Source organism: Watersipora subatra, chromosome 4 (genome assembly GCF_963576615.1).
Source record: "Watersipora subatra chromosome 4, tzWatSuba1.1, whole genome shotgun sequence".
NCBI classification, from domain to species: domain Eukaryota; kingdom Metazoa; phylum Bryozoa; class Gymnolaemata; order Cheilostomatida; family Watersiporidae; genus Watersipora; species Watersipora subatra.
In genome coordinates this window covers 26,259,048-26,272,922 of record NC_088711.1, presented here as the reverse complement: position 1 = coordinate 26,272,922, position 13,875 = coordinate 26,259,048, and the positions used below count along the sequence as shown (strand labels likewise).

Below are 13,875 nucleotides of genomic sequence, written 5' to 3'. Positions count from 1 at the left end.
CGTGTGTTGAAAACACTGTGCTTAGGTTTTACAATTTTGCAACCATTAAAACCATCTTTGAAATTTTTATGATGAAGCATTTGCACTCAATGCTTTCCAATATCGGGTTTTGATGCTACATCTTTACAAACATAATGAGGTTTGGGCTTGCGACTAACCTTACTACCATACATGACACTACTACTACTACTACCTTACCGTGGTTTTAGGAAACGACGATAGAAACTTTGCTAAAAATTAAGTAATTAAACATGACATGAAACTAAAACTTTTAAAACTATAAAACGCACCAAGATACCAAGCAAAGGTTTTAACGTTTCAACGATAATTTCAAGTTTAATACTTCTTGAGTAAAATAAATATTTATGCGTTGCTACAAATGTCAATTAAATGTTAACAAAAAATTATATTAACATTCAGAAAAAAGTTATATTAAACGTGCAAACATCAATTTATTAAATTAACGCTTGAATATGCATATATATCTATTTGAACTACGTCATAACCATTACAACTTTTCGGTACGGTACTCACTTTTCACTAATTAACGAAGATTCGGCCATGTTGTTAAACTGCTGCTATACGACGAATATAACAGTAAAACTTATCGTTTTCAATTTTTCTAATTGTATGTTTTTACCGTCTAGTACATAGACTATTGCACAAGTTTATGAGCTAGAGCGAGAAAACAACTCCAAAAAATGCGTTCTAAATCGTTAGTTGCCTATCCGTTTTATAAGCATTTAAAATGTAGGACTGAACATAGCGAGGTAGATATAGTTTGGTTTGACATTTTTCTATAGAATTGTACCAAGTGTTAAATTTATTATCAATATCATCCATAGTAAAGTCCATAGACAATAGCTACTGCATAAAGTGTAGCTGACTCAAAGGAAGATGATGCCATAGAATCATTTTCAGCCGACCAGCAACATCTTGAACTAATGTTGCAGGATTGTCCCAACTTTTGTCCAATAGTAACTTGAGTAACAAATTTGTACCTAAAAAATACATCAATTTTTTTGTAAATATATTGGCTAGAGAATAACTGCAGTTGAGCAAATTACAGCATGATGAAGATGATATATATTGAACTAGAATACCGTTCGTGTTTTAACTTTTTAACAAGTCGTTGTATCTCTGTGCAAATTGCTTTACTTCCTTCAGCAGCCAGGTCTGCACTGTAAGCTTTCTCTATAAATCAAAGTAGTTATTGTATTTTCCTAAAAATATGGCAGATCCATGAGTAGCCAAATATTTTATTCGGAGTACCAAATAAACTAATATATATAATCTATATATTACATCTAATAATAATAATCTAATAATGTGCACCTCAGCAAGTTTTTGGTATATTGCCACAATGTATCTGCCAAAGTGACAAAAAACTGGCCATGTTTTAAAAATCCAATAATTTTTTTAAAGTTCCATTTTCCTAAATATTTTGCTTAAAAGGAAGCTTTTACATAACAGATGTTGCTTTTTTGTTGATATTTGTCTAATCTTTCGAAAGGCGTTGCCAAGGCTGTTGCTAAGCAAACCATGAATAGATCTATAGACAGTGAGGTGGGAAAAGTTCATCAGAAATAAATGGTTCAATATTAACATACTTAAATTGTTCATGTGAATGGTGGCTGAATGTTATTTAGTACAATATAAACAATGCTGTAAATCCGTTTTCTATTCTCTGAGCTAAGAGCTCTTTTACGCACTCATCAGCCTACACAAGCATGAGTTATGTACAGGTCAATGAGCGGTGCCATAATACAAATAACAATACAATAATTATAAAAGGTGTGAGTTGAAAGGGGAGGCGATGCATACCATTCGAGTTGAGAAGTGGATGTTGGTAGGCGTAGTTTTCCATTATGTTATTAATAAATAGACAAAACGTAACTCGGTCGATATTCTGTTAAACACGTGTTTAAGTAAAGGAAACAAACCTACCTGACAGATGTCGCTGTAGCACTTCATCGATGATAGATTTGATGGCATGCACTTTAATCTTAACAAGAGGATCGAGTCGATAGGTAGGCTCTAGGATCGCTCTCTTATGAGGTACTAGTACGACCTTCTCATCATGATGCGAGGGCTCATACGAAAAAGAAGTCGTACTGCGCGCTTCTTGCCTTGTCTTTAAGTTCTTAATCTGGTCGACTTCAAAAATGCTCGATGATTTACCAAGAGCTGTGTGAGAGATTTGTGATGACGGATGCTTTGACATGCTGTTTCAGGGCAGCGGACCACAGTAGTAACTTTACAGTTGAATTGCTGTTTCTCACCGTCTGCCTTGCGATATCACGTCAAGTGATGCGCTGTGTTTCTGATGACGGCTGAGTAAAAACTGCTTGACAGCATCTGATTGTCTAAGAACAGTTTTGTAATTCTCTACTCGAATCTATCTTTGAGATCGACTCAAATGTTCTGTCAAACGGCATTCGTTGAGCACTATGCATACCCATATACCTGTAGTTATCCTCTACACAGCGAGTTTAATAGTAAACAATAGACAGTGCCATTATTTCATAGAGTAAAATAATAATCATAGATGAACTCTACTAGCATTTTACTATCTACTTAAAGGTATCTATTAGTCACGCAGTTGGTTAACGCGGCTACAAATGTCCAACATTAACGAGGATCTAAGGCTTCAGATCACGTGACTTTTCATTCATTCAATGATCGGTATATCTCACTTGATCTAGTTTTTGTTGTTATCATTTGCAGTTTTTGATCTAATGAGATTAAAAGTTTTAGCCAATAATAGAATACCTTGATTTACTTCCCAGGATTCCTTCAAACTTTCACAAAGATCTGTTTGACTGTTGGGGCTCACTAGTTAAATGAGTATACATCCCCGCAAACTCAGTGAATTTTTAACTACCAATTTATTGAATTTATTAAATTATTGATGAATTTAAAAAAAATTCTATTTTGTAGAGTGGCCCCACTGACTATAGAGAATATCCTCTAGCTAAGGAGTGTGAGTTAGGAATATCTGTAACGCCAGCAAGGAAATGCTGCTGTAATTGTAATGAGAGCAGAGAGTAGAATACATATTATAGATAGAAGGTAATGTAATACCATTTATACGTTGTGTTGAAGGTCTGCTTGTAACTAACAATCAGCCTTAATGTTTCTGTGTAACAAGAGTACAATAAAGTTTTAGCCTAAGTGTTACCTAATCAGAATTCGAGACACAGGGATTCCGCCATGACAGTTATTTTGGCAGTGTTTGTTTAGCTGTGAGATAATACAGCTTATCTCATGGAAAAAGGATGCTATATTTTACTCAGATGATTACATAATAGACTCATAAGACTAAATATAAACAGAATAGGAACAGCCCACTTGAACAGGTGCCCATAGCACTTGACAAGAATATCAATACTTTACGCTACCGTCTTTTGTACTCATCCTCACAGCTAAACAATCCCTGAAACCGGTTGCAGCTGGTTTCATAACACAATCTCTGAGACAGACCGATGAACAAACAGACAGATAAATAAAAAGACGAATCGACTAACGGATGGACAGACGAATAGACAGACGTATGGACAGACGAATAGACAGATGGATAGATGCACGGATGGACAAACAGGCAGACAGACAAACATATAAACAGACCGATAGACAGATGAATAGACAGACAGATGGATAGACAGATGAATGGACAGACAGATAGATAGACAGATGAATGGACAGACAGATGGATGGTCTGGTGGATGGACAGATCGATGGATAGACAGATGAATAGACTGATGGAAAAGCAGATGAACACACGAACAGCCAAACAGACAAACACACGATAGAAAAACAGATGAACAAGCAGTTAGACAAACAGAAAAACACTCGAGCATATGCACATATGAGCAGCTAAACAGTTTTATGGTCCACATACGAATATATATATATATATATATATATATATATATATATATATATATATATATATATATATATATATATATATATATATATATATATATATATATATATATATATGTATATATGTATATATGCATATATGTATATATGTATATATGTATGTATATATGTATATGTGTATATGTGTATATGTGTATATGTATATGTGTATATGTGTATATGTGTATATGTGTATATGTGTATATGTATATATGTATAAGTGGAACTTCACTCTATAAGTTAAAAATTTTATTACTAATAGTTTCATGTGGTACAATAAGTGGTACAATATATATACATGTATATATATATATATATATAAAATTGTTTCCTCACCCCGGATACCCCGTATGGGTGGTAAATTCTGCTCTAACTCGGGTCTCCTACCGAAGACCTGGGAGTTTGAGCACTCGCCTCAAGATCTTAGCTGTTCCCAATAGCGCACTTTTCTGCAACTCACCTGAATTGATTGTTGTTGGTATTTGGGCAAGCCACATTTTATGCGCCAGTGTTATTGCGCCCAGTGCCCTAATGACTACTGGGATTATAGTTGTTCTTACATTCCAGCATTTTTCAATCTCTTCTCCAAGAGGGAGATATTTCTCTACCTTTTCTTTTTTTTGCTGGCTATATTGTAGTCATTGGGTACTGCTATATCTATTATAGTAGCCCTCTTGTTCTCCTTGTCTACCACCACTATATCTGGTTGGTTTGCTAGGACATGCTTGTCAGTTCGGATGTAGAAGTCCCAGAGGATCTTAGCCCGGTCATTTTCATTGACCTTACCAGGAGCTTCCCACCAGTGTTGTGGTTTATTAAGGTCATACTCATCACATAGACTTCTATACACAACTCCTGCGACATGATTATGCTGCTCAGTGTATGCGTTTCCTGCTAGCTGCTTGCATCCACTGATGATGTGTTGGATGATCTCAGGTGCATCTTTGCACAGTCTGCATCTAGGATCGTCTCTAGTGTGATAGATTTTCGTTTGGAGTTGCCTTGTTGGGAGCACTTGCTCCTGGGCTGCCATGATTAGCGACTCTGTATTGGCCGTTAGGTTTCCTTTGTTCAGCCACATATATGTCTGGTGAAGATCGCCAACCTTAGATATTTGTTGGTGGTAAGCACCATGAAGAGGTTTCGTGTGCCAGTCAATTTCCTCATCATCAGGGCGTAGGTCCATTGTAAGAGCAGCCGATTGAAATTCAGCTAGAAACTTATCTGAAATGGCCATGGAGGCTGCATATGCTTTGATGCTTTGCTCCTCCTCTTTCACTGTCTGCTGTATACTTTTGAGTTCCCTACCGCCATCTTTCCTATCAAGATACAATCTAGTAGTATCAGATTTTGGGTGGAGTGCTCCATGCATGGTCAGCAGTTTACGAGTTGCTATATCTGTTTCTTTGATGGCTTCCTCAGTCCACTTTATTATGCCTGCTGGATATCTTATTACTGGCAGTGCGTAGGTATTTATTGCCATGACTTGGTTTTTGGCATTGAGCTGGCTCCATAAGACCTGCCGAAGGCGTTTCTTGTATTCGGTAATGGCTTTGTGACGTACCTCGGCTTCGCGGTTGATGTTGCTTTGCATATATATATATAATATATATTGTAAAATATATATATATATATATACATATATATATATATATGTGTCTATATGTATGTATGTATGTGTGTCTATATGTATGTAAATGTGAGTGTTTACTGGCAGCTGTTTTATTTTCATATGATTTGCATTAAGGTTGATGAATGTGTTTGAATGAGCTTTTGTTTTGCATATGCAAAACAAAAGCTCATTCAAACACAATGGATTCCTATTCGTTATTCTCCATATTCATAAGGATTATTTTAATGCAGTTTTTAATGCGAGGGCGTGTATATATTTCTGAGCATTCAACTGTAGATATGAATCTTTTCCCTCATGTCTCCATACGAGGAATGAGTGTATACAATCATATACAGGCATCTGCGTGTCATACGCAGGTGTCTGTATATGAGCTATCATGTAGTCAGTGTTACGCAAACACTAGCTTGTGAAATAATAACCTGATATCGTTTGCACAAATAATATTCGAATCATGCACGCGGCTGTCCATCAGGGGCGGTGGTCGGTCACTGACTATTATCAATGGATGAGCTTAATTACCCAATCAGCTATGCCGGATGAAAGACAGCCAATGAATAAGCTTCTGTTATGTATTGACGTTGGGTACAACTTGGTGATGCATTGCACTGCAAGAGATACCGGTAGGTAGGTAATAAATGCATTTTTAGCAGTTCTGTAGTGTGTGAGTAAATTTAGGAGATATCATACCAGAAGTGCTATATTGGAGGTTTATAAGAAATAGTTTAGAAACCAGTCATAGAAACTAACTACATGTATGTATATATTCAAACTAACTGTGTCTTGAGAGTCTGTTTGTTTTCTGGTTCTCAGGCTAACACTTGGCTCACATTGGATACTTTGTACCCTCACAGTTTCCATTGGTCCAGTCGGGTGAAAGGCTTTACCATAGACGATGCTGAGACGGACATGTCACCTAACAGGCACTCTGCAAAAGCTCTCGATAGCAGGTCTGCTTGGCCTTACTTTCTACCTCAGCTGGTACCCTCGACAACTCAAGCTATTAGTGGACACCAAACAGACAGCAGAAAATGCCTTTCAGTTCACAAAATCAATAGATTTAACTGTGTTTACTTCACGACAGCGTCAACTCAAAGAAGTATGTCTGACAGCAAATCTATCCAATATAAAACCTCCGCGTTCTGTTTTATACTCAAAGAGATTACAGTTGGCATACTGCCCGATAGCTTTGACCGGCAGCACTGCGTTTAAGTATTCCATGGTGAAAGCTGAGAAGAAATTCATTACAGCCCATAACCTCTATAATGTATCCTACGAACAAGCCATTCACAGCGATGCCCAAAAGTTATCACTTCGTTCAGCCGCTGAGAAACTCAATGATAAAGCTGATATTTTAATCATTGTCAGAGATCCATGGCGAAGGCTCATCGGGATTTATAGAAAGTTTATAGAAAAGACGAAAAGTTCGTCATTCTACAGACAGAGTTGTCATAGGCTGGTGGGGTCCTCACAACGATTAACTTTTGATAAATTTCTCCAATGCATACACAGGGCTTGGGAGTCGAAAGACAAGTTCTGGGCACATGCTTCACCTGCCAGTGAGATCTGCCCGCTATGTAAAATTAAGTACACCAAGATAGGTAAGTAAGATTTGGGCCATTTGGCTGTTATAAATTCTTTAAAAACAGCTGCAGATATATAAATAAAACATAATTGCATTAATGACACGTAGCTTTAAGTTTTGGAAATGAGGAGCAAGTGTCTAGAGGTAATTGTAAAGTGCCATATTTTTGAACATAATTCGTAGTATAAACAAAAAGGCGGATGCGGATATGAACTTTATTATCACCATTCAAAGCCTTTTAAAGTAAATTAGACCATGAGACAAAATAAAGAATAGTAGAGTAAAATTATGCATATTGAAAGAAAAAGCTCTTTTTGTAATAACATTGTTCTATTATGTATTGTAATTAGTAACTGTATTAATTTTTTATGATACTGTTTTAGTTCCTAATTTTTGTGGTGTATCCAAACTTATTTCTTTGCTTCTGTATCATTTTGACTGTTTTCGTGCTATTGTAATTTAAACAATAGATCGCTAGTTGCTCAAAATTCTTCTTGTTGAAGGACTAATAGGATATGGTAATTATTTTTATAATTCCCTAGTTTATTTCGTAAAATTACATGAAACATTATTTTCTAAAAAATTGCAAACATTTGAGTAAAACGTAAAATAAGCTGCCCAACCATTTTGGAATAGTGAAAGTTTGTTTAGGACCACTCTTAGCTCATGACAAACATAATAACAACAGAAATGCACAGGATACAGAAAGTATAATAATTTTATTTAATGTAAACCAAGAAGATATAAAATATTAGCTTAATGCCCAGCGTTGCCCTGGTAATAAGTCTTTGCACAGTAAATTTATTTGTATTTAATATATAACAACAGTTGCCATTCTAACTTTCAAACTTCATATCATGAGGAAAATGTTTTGTGCAGTTCAAACAAATTAAGAGGAAAAATAAAACAACTGTAAAGGTTTTCAAACTTTGTCAAACAACTGCTACTTTCAAACGTCATATTATGGGAAAAATGTTTTGTGTTGGTCAAATAAATGAAGAAACAAGATAAAAAAAACTATAACAGTGTTTAAATGTAAATGTGAAATAATTAGCAAGTAATAGCTAAATTAAATCTGTTTTGCTACGATTACAATAAAAAAGAATTTGATAATGCTACAATTAATACGAACTGAGAAAACAAAATAAAAATCCTGAATAATGTGTGTGTATAAAAAGGTTACTGTTCCAACAGAAGCTATACATCAAAACTTTGAATACGACAATACTGGTACCTCTCAATACCGGTACAAATGTAAAAATGAGATATCGGACTGACTGTCTTTATCTGACCGAACGGAAAAAGAAAGAAGAGGCTATTCCTAATCGAGATAATACAAATGTCTGCATGAAGATTAATAGCCTATACAGATTTAGCAACCGAACCTTACAGAAAACAGGAAATAGAAGTTCATGAAAACGCAAAAAAGCATCGTGTTTCCGAATTAATGGAGTTTATAGAGTATCAATTAATACATCATTTAACGTTTGCAATCGAAAAAAGGGTATACGGTGTGTGATAAGAGCAATAGAATCGTAAGAACAGCGTAGCTTCGAAACTTGCTGTTGCGGTCTTCGTGAGTTCAAATCCAGCAAAATGTGAGCTTTTAAATTCAATATTTTAATATCTATAGCTGGACAAACTGAACTACATGCACACAGACTTTGAGATTTATATATATATACTACTACTTAGTACTCAATCAATGTACATGTACATGTTTTGATTATTGATGTCATCTATCAACCAAATGTCTTCTATGAAACTTTTACAGTTTCTTTCATCTCGCGGCAGCCACAGCTGAATAATCTACATTATTTGTTTATATAATCTCAACCTGGTGTTCACAGATCAGTCATTCTAGAAGCCTGGGTCTCATCCGTTCCTTCAAAAAACATGTGCAAATTTTGAGGTTAGACTAAGCGCAATGACTTGAGAAAGTGTTTCTATCAGTTATTTTTTTAAACAAGTAATACCCTAGCAGTCTGATGTACTGTGAGAAATTGTCAGGTGAGCCAATGAAACACTGAGAAACTGTCAGGTGAGCCAATGAAACGCTGAGAAACTGTCAGGTGAGCCAATGAAACGCTGAGAAACTGTCAGGTGAGCCAATGAAACGCTGAGAATAAGGATAAGCACAATAATCCTAAACCATTGCTACAATAATTTTGACCCCTGCACAATGCAGGTTTATTTCAGCCTTCAACCGTGGCAGACGGATGGACATGGCTCTAACTACAGTGAAAACTAAATTCAATGTCTGACATTAAAGACAATAAAATAATTACCCAATGAATTTGAGTAACTTATCTGGAAAGCTAAATCTACTAAAATCTTTACCAAAACAATACCCACGTTTAGGGCTAGCTTAACAATCGTTCCACGTAAAGGTCAACAGTGTTAGTTATCAACCCCAAACAAGCACTTTAAGCGTAAGAGTCTTAACCAATGCAATGACTATTTACTCAACGAAGCCATTTTATTCCGTGTAGCTTAATTGTCATGTTCACCGCCTCTATATCTGGAGATCCTGAGTTCAAAACCAATGCCGTGCGAATTTGTCATTGCTAGATTTCAATTGCTATAGCTGGACACACAGGGCTTCACAAAAAGACCAAGTCAATAAGACAAACACTGAGATACATATATATATATATATTACACACACCAACATTAAACTCTGTTATAAATGTTAAAATATGATTAAGAATTTTTACTATAATCAGAGTCATGTGTATGTAGCCATGGTTGAAGCCACAGTTGGAGGTTGAGAGAGAATAGATTGTACAGGATTTTAATGGGCAGCAAAGAGTTTCACTGCGCAGCATGCTACCACTTGCGCCAATCATTCGCCTTTTTATGTTTAGAATTATTGTGCACATACTTATTCTCCACGCTTTATTGGCACTCCTGACGATCTCTCACAGAACGCTGGACTGCCAGAGTACTAGCGTTCATAAAATGACAACATCCACAAAATTCACAGCAGGTGAAGGAAAGAGTAACTAAGTGACTAATACACACAAAGGCTGAGCTCCATTCTCGAGTTCACGCGGCGTAAATATTATTGATTGACCATCTGCTTTAAAATGAACTATGTGTCATACCTGAGCAGATTACCACATACTCTATAATTATAGTGATAGCTCCCCGGTTATTATAAGATTGCGGGCAAGGAGTAAGTGCAAGGAGTAATCCTTATGCAATAGACCGCATTGTTAAAAACCACTGGTGTGGAAGGGTATTGACCTGACTGGACAAATAGTTTTCTAGCCTACGCTGATAAATACTTTTGTTTTTCAGTGCAATTAGAGAATATTGACTCAGAGCTGCAAGCACTGTTCATAACTGAAGAGCCGCGATCAGGATATAAGGATCTTATGGATGCCTTCCGTACGTGTCCAGTTCACAGATCTACTGTCTACGATATTCGTCCTTATCTGAAATCCATTTCTCAGCAAACTATACACCAAATTGAAAAGATATACCACAGGGATTTTATTGCGTTTGGTTACCCATTCATAGGGAACAGCTCACAAAACCGCATGCTTTAGATGTATCTTTGTTAATACAAGAGATATGCAATAAATTGACTGTCACAGTCAGGAATGTTTAGTTCTCAATGTTGCTAGGCAACGGATAAACAAAAAAATTCAAATAATTAGGTCTGCGGCAACAAAGTAAAAAGAGTGGGAGTTAATAGTTCCTTACGCTAGTTTTGCTGTGTATACTGGTTATTACTAGCAGCACTAAAGGCTAGCAGTTTATTATGAGATCATATCAATTTTATGGCAGCATTAATGCCATAAACTATTGATGATACGTAAGTCAAAAGAATACTTCTCAGTTATAAAATAGTGTTCAATTGCAGAGCGATATACAAACACTTTGATTACACTCTGATAAGTGCTTTATCTGTTGCACCCACAACAAGGCACCTGCTGCTCACCAGTCACTCCATGAGATTACTAACCACAACAAAGCACCTGCTAGCCTATCACTCTGTGTATACGAACCCCAACAAGAAACCTGCTAGCCTGTCACTCCGTGTGCTTACTAACCACAGTAAACCACTTTCTAGCCTGTCACTCCATGTGCTTACTAACTACAATGGGGCACCTGCTAGTCTGTCACTCTATCTGCTTACGAACCATAACAAGGCACCTGTTAGCCTATCATTCTGTGATTACTAACTACAACAAAGCACCTGCTAACCTGTCATTCCATGTGCTTACTAACCACAACAGGGCACCTGCTAGTCTGTCACTCTATCTGCTTATTAACTACAGTAAAGCACCTGCTAGCATGTCACTCCATGTGCTTACTAATCACAACAAGGCAAATGCTAGCTTGTCACTCCATGTGCTTACTAACCACAACAGGGCACCTGCTAGCCTGTCACAGTATGAGCTTACTAACTGTGCAGCGATAATCACATAGCTACAAATGGAAAAACAGTAAAAGCCTAAACTGAAATAAACTTAGATCATAACAGTTATATGTTAAATCAAATGGTGAAAGTCTCAACTTCGACATGTTTTAGTGTGGTGAAAAGGGAACCTTGACAACTGGAGACACGACCAGTTACAGAGAGCAATTTAAGTTTGGATGTCGTTCGGGCAATGTAATTGGTGGTATACTAGAGATTCCGTAGCCAATTGAATAGCTCAAACAGTGTTTTTTCCTGTCATACATGATTACCTTATGAATTCCTTGTGAATAAGTTTTTGTTGCATTAAAATAGTTTTTAACCTAAAATAATCCTATATTATAACTATAATTATAGTTATAATCCCGTAACTAAAAAATGTATTAGCCAGAGTTTGAGTACATATATTTAGTATTTGAGCACTTTATATATTGTGTGCCATACTTTTTCAGGTGATTCAAAATGTTGTCCAGCCTATCCTTACTAATTATTTGATTTTACCTAAAAGGCTAGGCTCACAGGCTAACTTTATTTAGGACAATATGATAAAACCTAGGTGTTTAACCATGTTCTGAAAGTATTAAACACAGAACAGGTCTTTGCTTCATCAGACCTTAGTATCACCTGCTAGAGTATGACATAAAAAGCAAATATAAACGGAACTCAACATATTATTTTAATAAAGGATTGCGTTTTCGAACATTCATGCACATGTGTATTTTGTAACATGTGAACCATTACTCACACTAAACAAATAATTTCAAATTTAATATAGATATATTAGGTTGAATAGATTTTAAAATATTTATTTTTGTTTGAGCAACTGTATATTTACTTCTAGTCATACATAATAATAAGACAACTCTAGTCATGTGAGACAACTTCACAATAGACACTACTTAGTGACAAAGCACCTGCTAGCATGTCACTCCATGTGCTTACTAATCACAACAAGGCACCTGCTAGACTGTCACAGTATGAGCTTACTAACTGTGCAGTGATAATCACATAGCAGCAAATGGAAAAACAGTAAAAGCCTAAACTGAAATAAACTTAGATCATAACAGTTATATGTTAAATTAAACAACTTAAAATTTAAATTATTATTGTTTTAATCTGCACTTTGTTGTTAATCTTAAACTTATAATTTCTATTTTCGTTGTAACATAACTTTTCACTAAATCGTAACTTTAGGTTTAGAACTGTGATTCAAACAGTTTCAAAAGTATAAAAAACTGGTTTAGCACCTATCACAAACTAAAAATGAAGGCCTGGTAACATAAATCAGACAGCAACCTTAGATTCATTGCTAGATCTACAGCTGAAGAATAAAATTATAAGGTAATTGGAAGATCAAGCATTCATAGGCACGTCGTTATCATTTTTCCATGAATTGGTTTTTGCTCTGATGAAGTTAATTAGACGCTAAAAAATTTTAAATAGAGACAAAGTGTTTTTTTTCATCTTTTTTCGCAAAATGTTTTATGATTTTGAATTGTAATTCCAAACTTTCACATTCAAGTATATAATTTTATAATACTAATTGTTAAAAGGTCCCACCTATTTACAGGCGGTGACAGAACTCAAAACTTATGTAGGTAGAACTTCAGCCAGATTTTTACTTGGCTCATACTATAGTATTTGTATGCCCGCCACCACTCCATCAGATCTACAACATCTGAGCTTGTTCATTAATTTGAATGAGTTTATTACAAAGTTGAATAAGTTTACCAAAGATTAGTCAGACTGAAATGACGTTTGTTATAACACGTGTTTAAATCTACTAGTACTAGTACTAGTATAAATCTGTTTTATGGCTCTAACCTTTTATATTTCAACTCCAACCTATCTGCCAAACCTTCACACGCATTTATGGTGAAACTGCTGAAGACTCTGGTGTCACTCGTAACACTAGCTGAACTGATATTTGGGTATTGTGTCCTTATTGACTGGTTGAAGGCCGTTTGTCAATAGTTGTGACTGCTTTACAATATAATGTACATAGCATTAGTTGGTACTTATCTGTTGAAAAGGTTAAATGATTCTGAGGTAGAAGAATGCTGATTTTGTTAATTATATAACATCAAATTCACCCAATAAGTTGACTCATTTAGTTCACTCATTGAGTTGACTCAATGAATTGAATCAATGAGTTGACTCAATGAATTGAATCAATGAGTTGATTCAAAGAATTGAATCAATGAGTTGACTCAAGGAGTCTAGTTGATCTTGACTCACCAGTGAACTCTCTAGTTAACACATCTCACCAAGTTTTTTGGATTTCTTTCGCTAGAAAAATCAGAC

At 35.6% G+C, this 13,875-nt stretch overlaps 1 protein-coding gene across 1 annotated transcript; it reads left to right on the top strand.

The window, feature by feature from the left end:
• Positions 1-6,452: 6,452 nt before the first annotated feature.
• On the top strand, positions 6,453-10,696 carry LOC137394097 (uncharacterized). Its single transcript, XM_068080815.1, has 2 exons — positions 6,453-7,158; positions 10,446-10,696. Exons 1-2 carry the CDS (start codon positions 6,453-6,455, stop codon positions 10,694-10,696), a joined length of 957 nt encoding a protein of 318 aa, XP_067936916.1.
• The last annotated feature ends 3,179 nt before the right edge of the window (positions 10,697-13,875 follow it).